We start from the raw sequence: 24,174 nt of genomic DNA, 5'->3' as shown, positions 1-24,174 counted from the left end.
TGTATTAAAAATATCTCTTTAGGAGATTTTCCTCTTAACATAATAGGATCCTCTTGGCGCTTATTTTAGTGGTATATATTCTAAAGATAAGTGGCATATTCTTAAGTTAAGAATATAATTTTTTTGATGTAATGTTACAAATGCATCGTCAAATCTGCTGTCGGGCGAAACTCTCTATCTTGTTCGTCAAGCTATCCAACCTGATACTGATGTCATGGGAACATTCCTTTAGCTCGGCCACGAGATCGTCCAATTGCTATTGATTACCGACATTGCTGTACGTCCTGTTAAATCCCACATACTTCGATTCCTTCGCGACGTGGTTTTGGGGTGATGACGCGTCACCGCGGAAAGTTCCTCGTCGCATTTTCTGCTCGTCGGCCAGACGATATAACGACTGAATGAGCTCTCGTGGCAGACACTTTTCGCGCGGATCATTCGGCCGAATACGTATAGCACACTGTTGCGATGAATGGAACAATAGTGTAGTCTTTCTGCACGCTTGTATTATTTTACACGCATGAGTGTATCAATCAACTTAGAAAGCATATTTCCGAAACGACCTATTATCTCGGCATGATGCACCAATAGCAACAATTTGAAATCCGCCATTCTACATATTTCCTGGATATCCCACACAGCCAGACCAACCATTAGATTCATTAGTATCACTGTCACTAGGATAACGAAGCAAAGAATCATAACATGCGTCGTGCCAGGATACTTAAGCGGCTTCTTCATTGAGAAAAACGTCCTCGAATTCCAGCTCACCGGACATCATAACTATTATCTTAAGCATACTGAGCAACGGATCAGTAAAGGACTTGTAACTGCCGTGCAGCACATTAAAGCTAAGAGAGAAGCCAATTATGAGACAAAAGTAGGCTGTGAGAAATTTGAAGAAATTGATGGACACTCGCGTAAGCATTTGTAAATAGAGATAAAACATGGGACAATAACCGATCACAATCATCATCCAGGTCAGCAGAATACCTACGGCAGCAACGTGATATTGCCATGGACGAGGTGGAGGAATCAAGATGATGCTGGATGCCACTATCACGCTCCACTGTAACCAATTTTCCCAGCGTTTAGTATAATAGTAAATATCATAGCTAATTTGGAAGATCTCTTTAATCGCAAATAAGCAGGTAACAGTTAATACTGGCAGGAAGAGGGCTCTGTTCAACTGTTTTTCGTCCCATAAATATGTCGCGCAGACGAAGCCGGTGAAGAAAGCGACAAAGATTAAATGGAACAGAAGATTGAGCACGAAAAACTGGCGAATACGCTTCCATTTTAGATGGAGAAAACTATCGCATAATGGATGCTTTAGGATGCTGTGAACTTGACCGACCTCCACCGGACAGAGCATCAGGTCCGTTTCGTTGCGACAGCTCAATGCGACTAATGGTCGAAAATCTATTCGCAGTTCACAGTCTATATATAACGTTCGTGATCGAGTAATGTGACTGCTTGATCGAGACGCGTCGTAAGTTGCGATAACAGCTGCGGCGTATGTACGGCGTACGATGATGCTAAGAGCGGTGATGCCGTCTTTGGCAACGCGCTGTTACGTCGCCACCTTTTGACAACAACATCGTCACCGTCTGCGATTCCTCGTTGAAGGCCGCAACATGCACCGGTGTGTAACCGTACTTGTGTGCCTTATTAACTGATGCACCTGCCTTTAAAAAAAAATAATTTTATTACTTCTGTTGTTAGAATAAAAATCATTATTTAAATTTTTTTATTACATAAATAGAATTACTTAACGTAATTTATTAAAAAAATTTATTTAAAATGTAAAGTTAATTTTTTTTATTACTTTAATTAAAAGAAGGTGTTCTATTCAGTGAGTTAAAGGAATTTTTATTTACAAACTTTTATTAAAATCTTGATCAGTTCGCTGCTTTTCCGGGCACTTGAAACCGCAGCATGTAGAGGAGTGCGTCCTTTCTTATCCTCTGCGTTCACATTTGCGCCAAATTTAATCAACTCCTTTATCGTCTCTACAGATTGAGCGAGCGTTGCCAAGTGCATCGCCGTTTGATCATTCTTTGAATCGGTCCTCGCGCCGGCATCCAACAGGCATCCTAATTTAGTGCATTCCACGTTACCCTTATTCGCCGCCAAGTGTAGAGGCGTCGATTTCGTGAGTTCCATTTTGACTGTCACATCCGCATTGTGATCCAACAGTAACTTGATGCAATGAACATTGCCCAAAGTAACCGTCACATGCAAAGGCATATTTGTATCAACGAATCATAATTAATTCATTGAAGATATCTCAAATATATCTGGAAGAGATACGTTACTTTAGCAAGAAATTAATTGTTTCTACATAATTCGCTGTATCAGATAATTAGTAGTTTGCCTTTTTAATTTTACACTAGCAATTTTTGGTTTATAATATTACTTCTCCACTAAATTTATGTTTAAATTGTGGTTGTGATGAAGAAGCACCTGTGAATTATCAGGACAAGCACCTGCTTGCAGTAGAGTTTCGACGCAATCCACAGCATTGTTCAACACGGCGTAATAAAGTGGACTTCTTCTGGCATCCACATCTGCCTTTGACTTGATCAAGCATTTAACTGTATCAACGCAACCAGCTACGGCAGCACAATGCAACGGGGTATATTTCTTCTCGAAATCCCACTCACATGAATCAGCATCATGTTTCAGTAGCTCCTCCACGATCTTCGTGGACGCGGTACATGCTGCCAGATGTAGCAGTGTCCTGGAGATAGTGGAAATGTATAATTTTTACCAATGATTTATTATAATTACAGGCTTAATTGACTAATAAATCAAGGTATCCGATAGTTTATTCCTAGCTAGTATAAATTATTACTATCATAATAAATGAATTATAGTTTTCAAAAGTTTGATTTCAATTTTTTGTGATAAATTTTTAGACGTCTATATATTATAAGTGACATAAATCTTCCATCATTGTCTCTCGTAGAAACTGGCACGCCTTTTTCTATCAAAGCCTTAACTATTTCTATATGACCCAGCCAGCTAGAAATCAGTAGACACGTATCCGGCCATTCTGCAAGTAGTTGTACCGGAGTCATGGTAGCCGCTGCTCTATTTTCGTCAACCAATATAGTCTCTTCCTTAATTCTGCATGTAAATTCTGCATGTTTTAAGTTAATTATACTGGATAATTAATTAACATATAAAATATTAAATTATAAAATATAAAAATATTAAATTTTATAATTAAATATTTTATTATTTTACTTACATAAAGCATCTTATGATATGTAAAATAAATAAGTTAAATAAAATGATCAATGTAGAAATAGAATGATTTTTTGACAACAAAAACAATTTTTATCAACAGAAATTTATAACATAAAATAGGAATATACACACAATAAATTATAAGAAGTATAATAAATTCTATTTAAAATTGAATTTTTTTATCTTTATTTATTTATTTACTTTTGTCTTTCTCTGTGTGTTGATGGAGACAGTGACATGATAATCTTGACGAAGTGATTTCTTTTTTCTCACGATAGAACTGTTAATTTAATTACTGTATGTATATAACTTGTTGTTCAAATCTTATTTGAACATCTATGTAATTTAGTATCATTAATTTTTCTTATTGTTGTATTACTGGAAATAATTTTTTTGTAGTTCACTTGAAAAGGACCAAAATCTATGGTCGAAACATCGTGATTGTGATTTTTTACCTCAATAAATATTGCCAGTGTTGATCGATTTTAACTACTTCTTTTATTTATTTACTGGCGATCTTCAAGAAAATTTGAATTTATTTACTTTTATTTATTTATTCTATCTTAATGCAACGCGCATAAATTAGAAATGCTAATATCATTCCGTACTCATCTGCGGACGTGGGCAACGATATGTGATCCTCATTTTTGTTGAGAGTTACACATTGAAATTCTTCCAGAACTTTTTGTAGAGCATCGCCATGAAGAGTAGGAATCAGAGATAAAGCTATGTCGCCTCTCGGAAGACTTGATAATGTTTTTTCGATCTCCTCCTTGCTCCAAGATTGTTTCTGCGTCGTCGTCTCGTCTTGTGCTGCGTGACATATGACAGATTCCAAGCTGCCCTGGGAGCTGCTAGATGTCTGCGGATTTGTTATCTCCCTACTCCGTATATTCCGATATTCTTGCTAAATATAATTTACGTCAAGACATAGAAAAATCGAAAGACCATCGATGATTGTTTCTTTCACTCACCTCTCTTATAATGTTGGATTGTCTCATGTTTTTACAGTCTGTATCCAGCGCGTTGTTTCTCGTGTCAAACGAACTGCCGAAGGCTCACTCGAAGTTCTTCCTATTGAGACTCGACAAAGTAATATGTTTCTTCGGACTCCCATTCTTAAAAAGATATCCGGGTCAAATAAATTGACACATTATAGTCATACGAATTGATATAGAATATTGCACTTGAGAAACGACTTTCACAATTAATCGTCACTTGATTTGATATAACAACTCGAATGGCGAGTAAGAGGCGACAGTACAAAGTGATGAAAGACGGGATGATGATGTCGGTGATAGCGACGTGCCTCACTACGTCCGTATTCCTCGTAATCTTTCTACTTTGTGACGTAATGCTGCATCTGTGTCAGACGGTCATCTCGTTGACGAACATGGATCCGCGGTCCAGACAAAGTTTCTCATCCATCATCAGTTATTACTTTATTCTGAACATCGCGTCCGCGGTGGTCGTTCTCATCGGCGTGTTTTTATTCCTTATCACGTCGACGACGATCGTTCGAGAATGCCCGTTGAGTCACGTATGGGATTTCGGTCCCGACGTCTATGTGCCGTCAATGATATTCTCCTTCTACTTACTGAAGATAACGGATCTGGCCAAGAGGGAGAGAGGACCGCTGCTCGATCTCGACATCATGAAAGGTCTGGATCATGGCACGGGTATGGCCTACGGTTTCTACTACGGTTATCTGCGATTTATCCTACCGAATCGCGGCACCTCCGATAGCAAGAGCATTATTGAAAGGATAGAAAACTTTGAAGACAAACACGAAGTAATTTTCCCAGTGCACAAGCTGTTTATTCTGATACCATCGTCAGGATACATCTCGCCACACTTAAAGGAGATGTCGGATCAGTGGATGGAGATTGCGGGCGAATTGGAAGAGGAGAAACGCGATCGAGCTGGCCTAAGAGGAAAAACATATCATAACAACGTTTACAAGATATATCCCAATGGAAGAAACTCTGGTGCTAGTCCAATATATGTAGTAGCGGAAGGTGCAACAACATTGCTGACATTCTATGAAGTGCAACAACACAGTCATCCAGAATCTATTGTATACAAGCAATACAAAAACGAAATTACCATGATGTTTTATAAGAAGCTGGCAGAAATTTTGGAAAGCGAACCAACTACAAAAAACTTGTGCGAATTAATTTACTACAACGATTATGATTCAAAAGGTACTAGAGTTAATGTCGCAAAGGTAATCTTACAAAGAATATCTGAAATAACAAGTTCCACATAAATATTAAAAGAAGTTAAATATATATTTTGTGAATTCTTTGTTTATGATAAGTTTTATATGAGATTATATATATATATATATACATATATATATATATATATATATATATATATATATATACCCCAATAGCCAAGTCTGCTAAAGCAGATCTTGTCAGGTAATCTGTTACAAATTGTTGTCGACAGAAAGATTACAGAATTGATGCAGGTTCTGATATATCATGTGATGTCGACAGAATGTCAACAGAAATATAACAAAGCTTGTTAACATAATCAGTTATCAGATTGGCAGCAAAAATCGAACAGATTCTGCCGGCATAACTTAGTAGCAGATTGGCGGCAGAAACCGAGCAGAGTCTGCTGACATAATATGCCGACAGCAGAAATGTAACAGATTCTGTAGAATTTAAATCGTGACGTCATTGATATTGAAAAATCAAATTATATTTTTCATCTCATTTTCTATTAATTTTGTTTGAGAAGAATAATTTTAAATAATTTGAATATAATAAATATCAATATTTTTTTATTTAAAAAATATTTATATATAAATATAAGTAATGAATTAGCTACACACGTATAAGTCATACGAATATTAACATCCAATGTAGAAGAAAATAATTATTTAAAAAAAACTAACTTATTTCCTCTTTATACATAATATTTTTCTTTTACTACATTAACATCACATTGACGATTTAACTTTTTCTTCCATTTATTTTTTGTAGAAATAAATTGAAATAAATAATTTTTTGTACATAAAAACTAACGTTTTATTTTACAAATATACGTATATAAGAACACGAATACAAAAGATACATTAAAAGGTACATAAACATATAAATTATAATATAAAAAACTTTTATAGTAATTATAAAAAATATATATAATATATATATGTATCCTTTTCCGGTCACTAAAGTCCACTTTTCTTCTCAGTATAGGATCTTCTCAGAATCCGGCAGATCTAAACAGAAAAAAACACAAGATTATAAATTGTTAAGTAAAAAAGAGAAAGGAAAGAAATATAATGTCTTTTCGTTCAATATTTCTTTTCGCCGTATATTGCACTGTTTTTAAGCACATATTGATATAAAAAAAAAAATTACGAAGAATGAATAATGATATAAGTGCAAAATATTTCTGTAATATTAACTACCAAAAAAACTTATAGTTATTATTGCAGAAAAATTGTATGAATATTAAAATAGCATTGAAAAATGCTGATTGCTATAACCATGATTTCCAACGAATCAATGTAAAGGCACTGAAAAGTGTCGATTTGTCTCTACTAAAACTTCGCAAGGAAGTCAGCCACGAATTAAGTGTGTATAATCAGATCCAAATAACCGTTAAACTAAAACAATCAATTTTGGTTTCACGATTATTTGAATCGATCTTACATATCAAGTTCACGACCGAATACTTTCTCGTGCAGTTTCAGTATCAACTGAGACGGGTTTGCATTGAAAAATGCAGATTAATTTTTCTCTTCCGCCATTCTTCGATATCCGTCGTCCTCCGTCGTCCTCCTTCCTCCTCCGTCCTCCTGCGTAGTCCTCCGTCGTCCTCCGTTGTTCTTCATCGTCCTCTGTTTTCGTCCATTGTTTTCTCCGTGTTGTCTTTTTCGCTGGTAGTGAACGTTTTGCGCATACCTGCAACTATACATAAATAATCATAATTATTTTATATGTACATGTGTTTGCATGTGTGCGCATGATGTATAATAGCTATTTTCTTATTGTACATTAATTACCAGGGTTGGGAAAGTTACTTTTCAAAAGTAACTCGTTACCGTTACCGTTCTTTTTTCTAAGAAGTAACTCGTTACCGTTACTCGTTACCAATTTTCAAAAGTAACTCGTTACCGTTACCGTTACTTAAAAATAACGTGTCGTTACAATTTTCGTTACTTTTTAAATATAGGTTTATTAAATATTACAAGGTTTATTTTAATTTTTCCTCCTGCACAAAATTTATAGGCAAAGGCAAAATTTTGACTGATTGTGTGCGAAGTGATGGGAAGCGTTGTATATGTAGTAGGTGTATATGTATTTTGATGTGTGTATGTGTGTGGTAGTGTATTTGTGGACATTTGTGATAAGTAATTTTGTTCCGTATATGTGTTTTGAGAGTATGAAAAAGTATCAGTCTTATCCGTATTTCTGTCATCCTCTAAAATCCCTCGTAGATCGCTGATGTCCTTGTTGATCTCTGCATCTGTCATTGTTGGTGGTGGGTCGTAAGATTTTTTTCGTTCGTCTTGAAGTTCCTTCGTCCTCCGACGAAGAAGTCGTCTTGTAACGAGATGGCTTGGCGACTGGGCGCTTTGGTCGTGCCATCTGAAGCAAAAAATGTATTTGTTTATTATAGCATAATAGTATATATAATACATACTTTTTTCATTACAGCTACAATATCGATTCATCTTTCTCTGAAGCTAACTCAAGTCTATAATATAATTTTTTAAATCTATTTTCTTAATATTTAAAACTTTTAAAATAGTTGTGTCATCTCTAATATACAGTACAGTTTAAGTGCATTTTATTTTAAGATTTTTAGGGGCCTATTCTGTAACTTTTAACGATATCGTTATATATACAGGGTGACCCATTTTAACTTAGGCAGCCAAATAACTCGAAAAATAAGCACACTACGAAAAAATGGTTAGAATCAAAATTTCGTCATTTCGAGGGGGACGTACAATGACGTTAAAATCAGCCCCCGCACCCCTCCCCCTGGACGGTGAGGGGGGGCAAGTTTGAAATCTTAAATGGGAACCCCTATTTTTTATTACATATTCCTGTAGCTTATCTCGAGAGCTTTCCAAAACACTATAATTAAGTACCTTTTTATTAAGTACTTTTTGAGTTATAAGGCTTGAAATAATTTCTTAATTTTACATAAATCATAAAATATCTAGTAAACCATTCATTTTTCGATTATCTTACCTTCATACTTTTATGTACAAAATAATGAGAGGAATCAATTGGTGTAAAGAAAACACATAGTTGTTTCTAAGAAAAAATATGTAATTTGCAATTAACAATTCCATATTTTTTCTTAAAAACAACTGTATGTTTTCTTTACACCAATTGATTCCTCTCATTATTTTGTACATAAAAGTATGAAGGTAAGATAATCGAAAAATGAATGGTTTACTAGATATTTTATGGTTTATGTAAAATTAAGAAATTATGTCAAGCCTTATAACTCAAAAAGTACTTAATAAAAAGGTACTTAATTATAGTGTTTTGGAAAGCTCTCGAGATAAGCTACAGGAATATGTAATAAAAAATAGGGGTTCCCATTTAAGATTTCAAACTTGCCCCCCCTCACCGTCCAGGGGGAGGGGTGCGGGGGCTGATTTTAACGTCATTGTACGTCCCCCTCGAAATGACGAAATTTTGATTCTAACCATTTTTTCGTAGTGTGCTTATTTTTCGAGTTATTTGGCTGCCTAAGTTAAAATGGGTCACCCTGTATATATATATATATACATTGCAATATTGATATTCTAATCTAATATGACTCTACTTACAATACATAAGAATCATATCTTCAATTATGATATCAGTATTGCGGTGTATATATTATATCCTAAAATAAAATGCACTTAAACTTTACTATTACAGTACTATAGAGGACACAAATATTTTAAAAGATTTATATTAACAAAATAGATGTAAAAAATTATATTATTAAAAATATTGTGCACAGGATTTTAGAAATTATATTTTTTAATTAATATTTATCATGCAATAACTAGTTGTAGTATATCACCTTTATCTTTCTTTTTTTCACAAATTTATATTTATCACTTTGATTTTTGATGATAAAATTCGTATGAAGACAGTTTTAGTTGTAATCTAAATGTTGCAATGTAATGTATAATAATAAATGTTTAAATGTAAACTTCGTTGTTAATTTAGACAAACTATGCAATGATTTGTGCGAGGTAAAAACCGGATTTCATATTTACTTGCCTTACTCATATTCTGTTGTAAATGATGTATTCTTAGTTTTGCTTGGAATTATTCGTTTTTCCATTGCTGAGTTACACGTGCTATTTACTTCTGGGACGATTAAATTCAAACTGATTGATGAAGCTGAATTTCGTGCACTGTCTTGTACCGCGACACTAACTGTTTATGTTCGATTTAGGTACATACACTTCGTAGTAAAGCCTTGTTCTTATTGTTTCAACTATTATTGATTAAAATAATTGAATATTCGATATAAAGTTTTCTATAATGTAAAAATACATGAACTTTTGAAAAATGCAATAGTTCTCTACAACAATTCTCCATATCTGTTCATTTATATATGTTTTATTTTTATGTTGGCGGTAAAAAATTTCATCACTTTTTTATCGAAACATTTCGAGTTGCTAATTTTTTAAAATGCGAAAATCTATCAAATGCAAAGGATTAAATCAGCTCGACGCTATCTTCTACGAACAGTGTTGATACCGCGATTAACGCGCAATATACTGCTTCACAGTATAAGATTTTTCGAATCGAAGGTTTATATTATGTGATGATGACTCATCATGTAAATATCTTGTCAGGACAACTCTTTAATTATATAAATGTCAAATCAATGATTTCCTGTTGCGCGTTCTTGCTTGCCATGATACTTAAGTAGTAGTACTCTGTATATCCACAACATATAGGCATATGTGTTTGTAAAATACATGTAATACATTTCTACAGTGCCTACCAAAAGTTCCGGGACGGTCGAATATTTCATAAACTACGCACTTTAGAAAAAATGTTTTAGACAAAAGTTGTATGGCTTGAAGGAGGCCATAAGATGGTATCATTGATTTGACCTTGCAAAGTTATTTGAAGGTTACATGAAGGTCTCCAATTTCTTAAATGGAACCTACTCTTTCTCATTACACATTTTTGTAGCTTATCTCGAGTGCTTTCCAAAACACTATAATAAAGTATTTCTTCATTGAGTACTTATTGAGTTATGAGGCTTGAAATAATTTTTTAATTTTACATAAACCATAAAATATCTAATAAAATATTCATTTTTCGATTACCTCACCTTAATACTTTTATGTACAAAATAATGAGAGGAATCGATTGGTTTAAGGAAAACGCATAGTTTAAAAAAAAATGTAATTGTTAATTGCAAATTACATATTTTTTCTTAAAACAACTATGTTATTTTTTAAAACATTTTGGAAAACATCATCGTTTGACAAAGGTTTCTTCTAATTGGACTTATTATCACGTTGCTTGCGGTAACTTGTTTTCCTACTTAATAGAATTTCTGCGAATAAGGAATGATGTATGTATTATAGTGGTAAGTGGTTTTGTGTATCCTTTAGAAACCATGTCATAAATTATGTTTGACGATTAGCTGAGAAATTAATCACCAAAGAATCGAGGAATATTATGGCGAATTGAATTATTATTACAAGATACAAAAATGTGTAATAAAATCAAAGAAGAAAATTGTCATCTCTCTAGGAATCAACTGTTATTAATTTTCATCTGATTTTCCTCGAATAATGTAATATAAAAGTTCAACAAACTTCAATCTAAGTACATTATTTTTTGGATTCTTATAAACAATAAAAAAATATTAACATCTGATTTAGCCACGATAATATATAATTCTATCTATATAATTCTCGTACAGATTCTCTCAGTTCGTTTTGTTCGTGACAACCGAGAGAGAAAAGAAACCGCTGAAAATTTTGGAAGAGAAGTTTATAAACAATGTGGCGAATCTATTCGAAGAACGGTATCATGAGCAAGATGCAGGCGTCTGACTAACTGCTTGCAAATCTGTTTCTGTAGATCGATATGCAATTGCCTCCGTAGCAGCAATCACCGCATTCAATCACAGTGTTGAGGGGGTAAAAAAATTTGCAATAGTGATTATGAAGAATATTAAGAGTGACATCGATTAAAGAAATATAGCTGGAATGGATCATGTATTAAAACGCGAATCAAATCTTAATAAAAATTATGACAACATATTTCTCAAAATTTATCTTACAATAAAAATTGTATTGAAATTTCTTTATAATAAATTAATATAAATTTTTACAAAAAGCAGTGAGATTCTCTAAGAAAAATCTTATAAAAGTAAAAAAATACGCCAAGTACATAAAAAAAATCAAAAAATCTAAAAGAATGATAAAAGTAAAATATTTAAAAACTAATATGACATCAATACTATTAGCCAAGTACAATAAATTATGTGATATTAATTCGTAATCGATACTAAATGAGTTAAAATTACTTTAATATATGTATACATGTATATATATATATATATATATATATATATATATATTTATATATATATATTTTTTTTTTTAATATTATGTAAAATTAATAATGATTAAAATAAAAAAATAGATTTTCGTTTATAGTATTCCATGAAACTACATATATTTAAAAAAAAATTAATTGCATGTAATAATTTTTCTAAATCTTAATTATTTGCTTTATTACCACTTCGTGTATGACTCGAATTTATTTCTATTTAATTATATTTACTGAATACTATAATTCTGTTGTTCCGCATTGTATCGATGAGAATTAATTAATTTTTATTTCATAAAAAATTTAAGTATCTTATCGTATTTTTATCGTTTATATATACATGTAATCATTTCTGCATAAATCCATTTAGTATTTCGGAGTAAATTTAAAATTTGTTATAAGTTTATTTCAGCTCGTCGAAAACTTAAACAAATTAAGACAAGATAAAAGGCATTTACGAGCAATCACAAGATGTTGGGTGTGAGAATGTAAATTTAATATATATTTAAGTGAACGTTTCGGTTCTTTATTTGAACCATCTTCAGCACATTCTACAATTTAAAAATTCTATCTAATACATATATTATTGGTCGGTCATTACAGAATTAAGAACAGTCAAAAAACTCAGTGAACGTGATCAATCCATTGTATGGTCATTAATGAAGTACTGTCTCTCGCACGTTCCATCGAGGACCGGACACGCACCTGTGTCCCGGAAATATGTAACGTACAGGTGCAGCCACTGTAACGTGCGCACGTTATCTCTAACGTTATTACAAAAAATCTAATGCGTATATATCAATTTTAAGCTCGAGTTTCAATCTAATTATGGTCTTGGTCTGTTGTTTCATCTTCGAACTTATCCCTCGTTGTTTGGCAAGGAAAGTTGATGATGTCCAGATCCTTGATGATAATTATTAAATAGAGTAATACATTCGATCACTCTGGCACAGATACAGTAAAATCATAAAATATAAAAAATTAGAATATGTAATTTTAACCAAAAAAAAAACTGTTCTTAATTCTGTAATGACCGACCAATAATATATGTATTAGATAGAATTTTTAAATTGTAGAATGTACTGAAGATGGTTCAAATAAAGAACCGAAACGTTCACTTAAATATAAATTAAATTTACTTTCTCACACCCAACATCTTGTGATTGCTCGTAAATGCCTTTTATCTTATCTTAATTTGTTTAAAATTTGTTCTCCTCTTTAATAATAAATCTCCATTCTATGTGAATTGTGATTCGCGAATCTACCAATTTATCTGCTGTATTGATATTGGTTATATCAAATATAACACGAAAAATTCGTTTAGCTCTCATGTCCAACAATTTCATATGTATACGATAAAAAAATATAATTATTGACTATCACGAAATATTTCTACATATCTAATTATAATTATATTTATTTCTAATTATGATTATACTTTTTGTTTCTCTTTTTGTCTTTAATCACTTTAATTTTAAAAAGAATAGATTTTTTAAAAATATTTTTTTATATATTTTATATATATTTTTTATATATTTTTATATACACATTTAAAACATTTTTCACGTAGCTGTTTCATTCACGAAAATTATTGCGTGATTAAACAAAATTATATTTCTACCTTTTACGTGAGGTAAACAAATTGGGTTCCACAAATATACTAACTTATCTATTTCCCAACCATTCGTTTAACGATCGAAGAAACAAATAAGAATTTCGAACATTTAAAACGTTTGCTTGTGAAAAAAGAAAACAATTAACATATATAAATTTTTTTCATATATAAAATTTTATATAAATAATTTTATATAGTTATGATATATAATATATATATGATATATATAAACTTGATATATGATATATATAAACTTTCTCCATCATCTTTGAGATAGTCTTTCGCGTTTTTCTAAATTTTTTTTTAAATCAAAAAATTAATATTCAAATCTATAAATTTAATTCGATTTTTGATGTCTCGGTTAGTTTTTATTTATCTAGTTTGGATAATTGTCAATTATATAAATCTACTATCGAGAAAATGAAAAAATAAGCAATATATCTATTTTGAAAATAATATATAAAGGGTGCTTCCGCAACATACAAATCGGTAAGTCGGGTTGCCTATCTGACAATCGATCTTCTTTTACCGACCTCGCATAATTGAAAAATAATAAAATCAGAGGATCGATCATGTAATTCTTTTTCGTGAAAAGTGAAAAAATTCCTTGATTGATACCTTGAATGCAAATCCGTAGGGAATGAGGAAAGTGAAATCAGCTTCTAACATTGATATAGTGTAATTATAATATTTAATAACATAAATAACTTAAATAACATTAATAACATAAAATGACACAATTGAAATATAATAACACAGATAAAATATAATGAATTTAAACAAAAAACTATTTTTTAATGTTCACAATATATGCTCAATGTAACTGCCATTCTCTTCTAAACATAAAGCAATCCTCCGCATAAAATTTTTCCTTACTCTCCGAATTATCGGAGGAGTGATTTCCGCACACACGTTTCGAATTTTATTTTTAAGATCTTCTTTATATAATGTTATTTATGTTATTAAATATTATAATTACACTATATCAATGTTAAAAGCTGATTTCATTTTCCTCATTCCCTACGGATTTGCATTCAAGGTATCAATCAAGGAATTTTTTCACTTTTCACGAAAAAAAATTACATGATCGATCCTCTGATTTTATTATTTTTCAATTATGCGAGGTATATCAATATTGCGAGGTCGGTAAAAGAAGACCGATTGTCAGATAGGCAACCCGACTTACCGATCTGTATGTTGCGAAAGCACCCTGTATAAATAATAAATAATTTTTATAAATTACTCACCACATATCTCTCTGGCTGCTTCGGGCTCTATCACTGCTCTCCAGCTGTCCAATACTTTTCCAGATGTCTTTCTTCTTCCTTTTTCATTTTTTGCTGTTTCCTCGTAGCACTGATATTCACTTGCGAACAAACAATTAATTATATTTAACCATGTATAGAAACGATTGCAAGACACTTTGCATAGCACTCCCGATCGCGGAATAATTACGAGAAACGCATTTTAATATATCGTATAAGGGATTGAGAAGTATGATTCGCTCGACGTTTTTATGAGATCAAATTAAATACTAATTCATTTGAAATGTTGTTTTTATTATTGAAATATATATGCAGTACATGTATATTAATACGAATAGAATCGAAAGTTTAATATAATATTGAAAGTTATGATACAATAACACAGGCCCACGAAAAAAAATCCTGTGCTGGCGATCTGACTAGGCTAGTCTTATGTATTTTGGCCCGCTGAATTCGAATCTGATGTCAGAATTGCTCCATCACGTCAGTTTTTTTTAAATCTTAAAAATAGATAAAAATTTTGTAAAAATCGACTTTCTAGGGTAATAAGGCTGCGCTTCTTGAAGAAAAAGTTACCGAAATTATATTTTAATGTATTTTCAGACATTATAAATCCAAATCCGACCTAGAATATAAACGTTGTGCTCAATTTATGATGCGAGCTGGACCTAATGCCCGAATAATGTGTCTTATGATCATCTGCGCTTACGCATTCTTTTATCTTCAAATGACCTGTGAAGTGGATTTCTTACCCTTTTTTCTTTCTGCTATATTTTCTCTTTTTAACATCCAACAAAAATCAGCCATTATATTTTCATCTCATCGTCCTTGATATCGGCGCTCCATTTCTTTAATATATATATTATATATATTTTGGCTGATGGCTGATTTTTGTTGGATGTTAAAAAGAGAAAATATAGTAGAAAGAAAAAAGCGTAAGAGAAATCCACTTTACAGGTCATTTGAAGATAAAAGAATGCGTAAGCGCAGACGATCATAAGATATATTATTCGGGCATTAGGTCCAGCTTGCATCATAAATTGAGCACACCGTTTATATTCTAGATCGGATTTGGATTTATAATGTCTGAAAATACTTTAAAATATGATTTCGGTAAATTTTTCTTCAAGAAGCGCAGCCTTGTTACCCTAGAATGTCGATTTTTATGAAATTTTCGTCTATTTTTGAGATTTAAAAAAAACTGACGTGATGGAGCAATTCTGACATCAGATTCGAATTCAGCGGGCCAAAATACATAAGACTAGCCTAGTCAGATCGCCAGCACAGGATTTTTTTTCGTGGGCCTGTGTAATCGTTTAATTAATAATTAATTTAAAAAGAATATACGACGTATTTCGCGATCTTTACTGCTCGAGTGTCGCCGTGTGAATGATACTAAGACCGTATGACTAGCGCGCTATTGTTTACATCGTCAAGGCATCGTGTTATTGTCCGTTCGTCATATCGAAGTATATTATATTATATTTTATTGTATTATATTATATTATATTTTATAATATATTATAATATATATTTTAATATATTTTATAATATATTATATTTTATAATATAATATAATATATATTTTAATATATTTTATAATATATTATATTTTATAATATAATATAATATAATATAAATATGTTAAAGTACGTAAAATATTTCGATGAATAGACAATAATACCGATCTTGGTGTAAACAATACATATTTATATTATATTATATCATATTATATTATATTATATTTTACATATTTTAATACAGCAAATAATTTTTCGATATTGATAGCGATTCCGTCTAGAAAAGGATTTAACGAAGCGTCTTGTACCACTACTTTACTCTTTGAGTGTCGTCGCGCGAATAATAATAGAGCCGAACAAATTGGTCTAAAAGACCGTTATTATTATTTTTTTACTGAAACATTTTTCAAGATTATGGCATATAAACATTAGCGCTCTATTGCTTACTCCGCCAAGGTTAATGTTATTATTTGTTCGTCATCGAAATATTTTACGTATTTTAACATATGTATACATATATACATGAAATATATTAAAATATATAGAAGTATTTTAGATTATATAGATTTTTTAATTATATGATTATTTATTAAAAGATTGATGTATCATGAAGGTTTTCATTATGTTAATTGTTTAGAATGTTTAGATTCACGATTCAATTGTTTTATTGAGCGTTCTCACAATTCGAATTATATTTCAATGATTGAAAAATAAAGTGATAAAACGTCGCAGATATTATATTCAACTCTATAAATATTTATAAATATTAAAGAAATAATTTCTGCTTGTAATTAAACGATTATTTATTAAACAATTAAATAACATACGAAGCATTTCCCATCGTTACTTTACTGCTCAAATGTCACCGAACAAATGATAGCAAAACTGTAACGTACAAACAATAAAACTCTATTGTTTATGTCATCAAAGTTGAACATAATATTATTGATAATTTGTTGTCAAAATATTTTATATATTATAAAACAATTTATTGATTAAAATTGATTATTTATTAAACAATTTATCACGGAACCTTTTGTTATGCGAATTATATTTATATTGTTAAATAGAACGATAAAATAACATGGATGAAATATATTTGTGACTCTAAGCATTAAAATAATAATTATTGTTCGTAAAAATTGCAACAAAATGATTATTTACTATCTTAGATTTCTATCACTTTGATTTTTCATTAAATTGTACACATCGCTAAATATGCATTTCGAGATATATCGTTGCGACGTAATTTTATGTATTATTTATTATTAACCACATCAAATTATTTCTCAATATACTTATCAAATCAATCGCGTTTAGAAAAAGGAAATTGACGGAGCATCTCGTGTTATTTTTCTGCTCATTTTATATATCACGAATTTTATGTATCACGAATCTTTATATTAATTTCGACTTTGCGATTTGACTGTCAGACAGAAAACAATAATGAAATAAGCATATTTAGTCAAGTTAATATTTTTTTGTATAATATCTATATATATATGTTATGATTATTATATAAATTTTTGTGCGAATGATAAGAACATAACACTTTTAAATATCAATCCATTATATGTTGCAAAAATCGCGATATTATTATTAATTTGTTGCAAAAATATTTTATATATAGCATACATATACGCGCGAGATATTAAATTAATTTAGAGAAGTATTTTAAATTATTAATTAATTTACTATACGATTGATGTATCACGAATCTTTATATTAATTTCGACTTTGCGATTTGACTGTCAGACAGAAAACAATAATAAAATAAGCATATTTAGTCAAGTTAATATTTTTTTGTATAATATCTACATATATGTTATGATTATTATATAAATAAGACATCTAAATAATTTTCTTTTTTTTAAGAAAGAGAAAGAGAAAGAAAAGAAAATGACTCGCAGTAATATTAATTACAATTTCGAGAACGTCCTCTGATTATTTGTTATAAATGTAAACGCTAAGCACAAATTAAGCCCGCAATCAACCAGATCCCTTTATAAAGCAAAATAAATGATTTTGAGAAACTAATTATTACGCCCTATTTATATTTTTATTTGTCCGTTGAACAGATATTTAATATCATCAATTGCATAATTATCGAAAAAATTGTTCTTGAGTATAAGTACTTTTAAAAAGTATAAAAAATCTAATAAATAAAAAATTTAATTCTTATATATAAAATATCTAAATAAATATATTATAAAAAATATTTTATAACATATCTATCTCTTTATCTCATAACTATTAAATGTTAATTTAATAGATACGTTATAAAATATTATAATTAAATGTTAATATATTATAATATATCTATTAAATGTTAATATATCTATAGTTTTCATGTATCTCGTATAAAAATATTTTATTTTATTTTATAATTTTAAATATTTGAAATTAAAATGTGGAATGTATATATTATATATACGTTATATTGCATGATAATTTAGAATGAATTATTATCCAGACAATGGAAAAAGAACAAACAATGTTTATTATGTATGAAAATAATATATAACTAATAAAATTACTTCTCATATGTGTGTGTGCGTGTGTGCGTGTGTGCGTGTGCGCGCGCGTGTGTGTGTGTGTGTGTTCCGTACGTTGTCCAATACTTTTCCAGATTAATAGAATACGATTAATTATCAAAGTTTAATACGTGGGACATTTTCCACGCTATTCTTGATCGTGGACTAATCATATGAAATTCACACTTTATTATATCATAAGAACAACATTTATACGAGATTAAAATTAATAATATAGCAGTAATAAGCAGAGCGAGTAGTACTAGTACTGTTGATATATATATAGTATATATGCATAAAATACGAATCTCGTGAGATCAAAAATTAAAGTAATGAAAAATCGTGATATAACTATTGTTTAATTAATAATTAATTTATACTTGCTTTTTAGAAAAATTTAATCAAAAGATACTTGTTAATTATAATAATTCTAACGAATTATGTTGCAATATTAGTCACGATTGGGTTGGAAAAAGAATTTGATAATATACGAAGCGTTTCGTACACTACTACTTTATTATTCGAGTGTAATCGTGCGAATGAAGACAAAGCCGTGACATGTGTATAGCTCGCTTGCTATGCTATACGTCATCAAGGTCAAACATGATATTATTCATAATTCTCTGCCGAAATATTTTACGTGCTACATATACACGCGGAATTTCGAATTATAGAAGTATATTTTATTTTAAATTAATTAATTATAAACGATTGATGTATCACGGAACCTTTGTTATGCTAATGATTTGAATTTATTCGATTGTTTTATCGCGCTTTTCCGAAGTCATATTTTATAATATTTAGTTTTGCATTTTAAAAGACTGACTTAAAGCGAACTAAATAAATAAATAAATGATGTTGAGAAAAAGAAAAAGAAGACACATAAATAAATAAATATATAATATAAGTATATAATATAAATATATAATATAAATAATAGCGTGAAAAGAGAGAACATACTAATATTTTTATATAGTAAATTATTATTAATTAAATTATTTATATTTTTATTTATATTATCAGAGGGACATATATGTTACCCTCTGAGAACATTCGTAGACATTTGTTTTGTAGTTCATGTTTTGTTTTTAATGTCCATAGAGGGAGTATCGCTTCCAGGGATCATCCCTAAAAGCGAACCATGACATCTCTCAGTCTTCTCTCTGTTGGTATTCTTTATTCAATGCTTATTCCTCACTTGAGGATCCCTATAGGAAGTGTGTCCGTTGAGGCTGGTGGTCGTTTTCAAATTTTTCTCTGGTTTTGATGAGTCAAAAAATGGAAAAAATAATACAGCTAAAAGCAACACATATAAAAACAGACGCATTAGTGCTTGAAAATTTGTTACAGACAGAAATTGTAGACAAAAATAAAAAAAATCAAGACCAACAACGATTTAGTGGTAAACTTTGTTATTCTTGAATATGCAGGATGATTTAATTGAGGAAAATAAGTACAAAGTTGATAAGAGAAATTATATATTACTATAAGTATAAAAATTACTGTATATTATTTTGAAGCTTTTGAGCCCACTTAAGATGTATGATTTGCATAACAAGCTTCAAAACATTAATCTGTAATACATTACGTGTCCTATAACTTATGAGTAAATTCTATAATAATTCTGTAATAAATACTTTGTATTTTTTAAAGTTTCTCTTTTTATTACACAATATGTAACATTATAAACAAGATTCTCTTGGAAATTATATATATTCTCCAAAATTATATATAATTATACAATTTTTACATTTTTACAGAACATGAATCTAAGATTAAAGAACTAACATCAAAATTGGCTATTATGAAAGAAAAGCAATATACAGCAACTCAAAATTTGGAGCATAAAAATAATGAATTGTGCAAACATAATATCTATTTAGTAAGTATAATTATGTATTTATTTTTATTTATTAATACAAATATACTAACATTACATTTATATATTTTTCCATTTAATTTTTTTGGATATTCTATCATTGATAAATGCTTTTTTTTAATAGGAAAAAGTACAAGCAGAAAAAAAAGCGCTTTTACAAGAGATTAAACAGTTAGAGGAAAAACGAGACAACTTGAAATCTTATAAACCAAATTTACAAGATCAGCAACTGTTGGAACAAGGAAGGTATATATTATGATTCTATATTGACATACTTTTGTTTTTTTCATGATTTATTATACTTTATAGGAAAAAATTAAAATTATACAAAAATTTAACAAGGATTCAGTGGGATTATGAAGCTACAAAACAAAGTGTAAAAGGCTGTATCCTTTTTCAATATTTGTGATTAATAACTTATTAAATGTGATTGATACATATATGCATGCATGCACATATTATGTGCAACACATGTGCAAGACATATTTCAAAGTATATTTAATATCTTTTCTGCAATCTTTTTTATTTTAAAAATATAAGCAATGGTCAAGCATATTCATAGATGATATAATCCTTAATTCTTGATAACAGATGTCTCAAATAATTATGATTATATTCATCACTTTTGTCATGAAGATCAAGAACCTAGTGAATTAGCAGACTCTCTGTGGCATGAAATATATTTGTCTACTAGTAAAGCTAGAGACAAAAATTTAACACTGCGATAATAATACTGCGATAATGTGATAATAATACTATGATAGTTATAATCTTCTACACTTGTAAGAATAGAGTTAAATTAGATTTACTTTACCTCTGTTATTGCGGAGAATCTCTCCTAAATATTTAAAATATTTTTTAAATTTTTTAAAATCCAGTTAATAAATATATCATGCATATACATATTATGCTTTTACAATGTAATTTAAAAGTGATTAAAAAGACATCTATATTTAACTTTTGTATATGATATAGAAAATAATTATAATAAGTAAATAACTACAATAAATACTATATAATAATTATAATAAATAAATGTAAAATAACTGTTTATTGGCCACATTCAGTAGACTCAAATTGAGTTCGAGATTTTTTCAAGATTATTTTTAAATTTCATTTCTTCAAGATTATTTTTAAATTTGATTTTTTCAAGATTATTTTTAAGTTTCATATATAAATAAATAGAGAATCTTTGTGGGAAGAAATTAAGGGTACACTTGTAAGAATAGAGTTAAATTAGATTTACTTTATCTCTGTTATTGCAAAGAATCTCTTCTAAATATTTAAAATATTTTTTAATTTTTTAAAATCTAGTTAATAAACATATGCACATACATATTATGCTTTTACAATGTAATTTGAAAATGATTAAAAAGAGATCTATATTTAACTTTTGTACATGACATAGAAAATAATTATAATAAATAATTATAATAAATAAATAACTATGTAATAAGTACTATATAATAATTATAATAAATAAATATAATAAAATAACTTTGGCCTCATTCAGCGGACTCAAGTTGAGTTCAAGATTTTTTCAAGATTATTTTTAAATTTCATTTCTTCAAGATTATTTTTAAGTTTCATATATAAATAAATAATCTTTGTGGAAAGAAATTAAGGGTACGTTTCCATGGAGCGGAATTCGCGTAAACGGATCATGCGGACAGTCAATCATGAAACGATTTTAATTATTTCCTTCATCTAAACAGTCTTGTGATTTCTTTTATAGCGAATTTTGCTTATAGCAAAAAATAAAATAAAATAAAATTGCGAAAACAATGAGGAACAGACCTGCATAAATTGTTAGGAAAATATGGGGAATTTGATTTACAGGCTTCAATCTTGGAATTCGGTAGGAAAATGATCTGGCAACCCTGCATCGAATGAAGTCCTCTGTATGTTTATTATTGCTCAATTCACGAATCATGTCATGCTTTCCTCTTTAACATGCTATCTTTTTTTCGAAAGCTATCAATCGGCGGTAAGATAAAGGATGGTATATTACCGGAGAAAATCATGGGAACGGCAGAGGATCTCTTGACAGCGAAGAATCAGAGCGATCTGACATTAATGACAGATACCGAGTTAAAAGAATCCGTTTACGGCAAGTTGTTGCGCTCTATTTGCGTGTTGTATCATTCGACCTTTCGGAGTAATTGTCCGATGTCAGAAAGATGGTGCGACATTGCAAATGACTTGTTTTTTTTTTACATTTTACATTTTATTGAAACAATTGAATGTAGCTCGAAAAGTATTTCTGGAAAAAAGTACCCAGACAGCACAAAAAGGTCAAAGGTCAAAGGTCAAAGATGTCTTAAAGATGTCTAAAGGATTTAAGACGTCTTCAAGTCGTCTTTTAGATGTCTTTTGGACATGTGTGCTGTCTGGGTATTGCAAAAAAGTTATAAGCAGCTGCGAGGATTTTCTGTTGTTTAACAATTCTGTTCGTTCCATTTTCCAGATTTATTGAGGACGATTAAGGATCCGGAGAAGCCGCAAACCTTGGAGCAGCTGGACGTTGTCTACGAAGATTGCATAACCATTTGCCACAGCACACCTGGAGGAGTCTCTGTAATTCGTGTGGAGTTTAATCCTACAGTACCTCACTGCTCGTTGGCAACTCTCATAGGATTATGCATTCGTATCAAATTGGAACGTTATTTAATAGCATCGTTTAAATTAGATATTTATATCAAAGAGGGTGCACATTCTACTGAACAAGAAAGTAATATATATATATATATGTACTTGTATTTATATATCGTTCCAACAGAAACGTATATGCTTGGTTTTAATATTATACATATTAAATTACAGTTAATAAACAAATAAATGACAAGGAACGTATAGCAGCTGCAATGGAAAATCCAAACTTACGGGAATTAGTGGAAAAATGCATACTAGAAGATGATTATTAGCATTTTAGGTGATTGTGTGACATATATATTAAATATCTTCTTGGAATAATATTTTAATCTGCATTATTTTATGTAAAAATAAATAGTATATTTTATTTATATATATATATATATATATATATATATATATATATATATATGATATATAATTAATGAGCCTGATTCACAATTATAATAAATTTCCAATGGGAAAAATTAAATTAAATCTTTCAAATCTTGATAATATGTATTATAAACGTATACATCTCTGATAAAAAAGTGTAAAAAGTGTAAATGTTATCAATAAGAAGATTAATATAATTCAAGAATATCATATACAGAATCTAATGTAATTTGCAGATGTGATGCAAATTTTGTTTTTATATTAATCTGAATTAGGGTAAACAGAATAAAAAAAATTATACAAATCAACATGCTAGTCAACGACCTAGATAGCAAACGTCATTTATTTTGACGTTAGTCATTTACTGATACTACAAATTAGTCATTTACTGATTATTCTTGAGGTCACAAGTTGAGGTTTTTATGACGTAAAGAAAGTGACGATCTAATGTCACAGATTCTTGACGTCATGACTTGTACCGCATTTTGATGTCATAAAATGTATCATATTTTAACGTC

At 29.8% G+C, this 24,174-nt stretch overlaps 4 protein-coding genes and 1 pseudogene across 4 annotated transcripts; 3 read left to right on the top strand and 2 right to left on the bottom strand.

Moving 5' to 3' along the window:
• LOC105255323 lies at positions 1-4,385 on the bottom strand (annotated as a pseudogene).
• On the bottom strand, positions 2,416-4,256 carry LOC105255317 (delta-latroinsectotoxin-Lt1a). The gene is made up of 4 exons (XM_025414830.1): positions 4,230-4,256; positions 3,864-4,162; positions 2,944-3,132; positions 2,416-2,743 (listed from the first exon to the last, which is right to left on the bottom strand). Exons 1-4 carry the CDS (start codon positions 4,254-4,256, stop codon positions 2,416-2,418), a joined length of 843 nt encoding a protein of 280 aa, XP_025270615.1.
• Positions 4,386-4,472: 87 nt separating the features above from the next.
• Positions 4,473-5,598, top strand: LOC105255316 (stimulator of interferon genes protein). Its single transcript, XM_011264538.3, has one exon. The coding sequence runs from the start codon at positions 4,496-4,498 to the stop codon at positions 5,522-5,524; it is 1,029 nt and encodes a 342-aa protein (XP_011262840.2). The 5' UTR covers positions 4,473-4,495; the 3' UTR covers positions 5,525-5,598.
• Positions 5,599-19,953: 14,355 nt separating this feature from the next.
• LOC105255314 lies at positions 19,954-21,500 on the top strand. The gene is made up of 5 exons (XM_011264537.3): positions 19,954-20,152; positions 20,511-20,632; positions 20,754-20,875; positions 20,939-21,015; positions 21,221-21,500. The coding sequence occupies exons 1-5, from the start codon at positions 20,017-20,019 to the stop codon at positions 21,355-21,357; spliced, it is 594 nt and encodes a 197-aa protein (XP_011262839.1). The 5' UTR covers positions 19,954-20,016; the 3' UTR covers positions 21,358-21,500.
• Positions 21,501-22,518: 1,018 nt separating this feature from the next.
• On the top strand, positions 22,519-23,624 carry LOC105255313 (MIP18 family protein galla-1). Its single transcript, XM_011264534.2, has 3 exons — positions 22,519-22,739; positions 23,097-23,360; positions 23,453-23,624. The coding sequence occupies exons 1-3, from the start codon at positions 22,583-22,585 to the stop codon at positions 23,551-23,553; spliced, it is 522 nt and encodes a 173-aa protein (XP_011262836.1). The 5' UTR covers positions 22,519-22,582; the 3' UTR covers positions 23,554-23,624.
• Positions 23,625-24,174: the final 550 nt, after the last annotated feature.

The sequence above is a fragment of the Camponotus floridanus genome, unplaced genomic scaffold, assembly GCF_003227725.1.
Source record: "Camponotus floridanus strain SB8 unplaced genomic scaffold, Cflo_v7.5 scaffold113, whole genome shotgun sequence".
NCBI classification, from domain to species: Eukaryota; Metazoa; Arthropoda; class Insecta; order Hymenoptera; family Formicidae; genus Camponotus; species Camponotus floridanus.
Note: the sequence above shows the minus strand (reverse complement) of the source record. Positions and strands in the feature narration are given on the sequence as shown.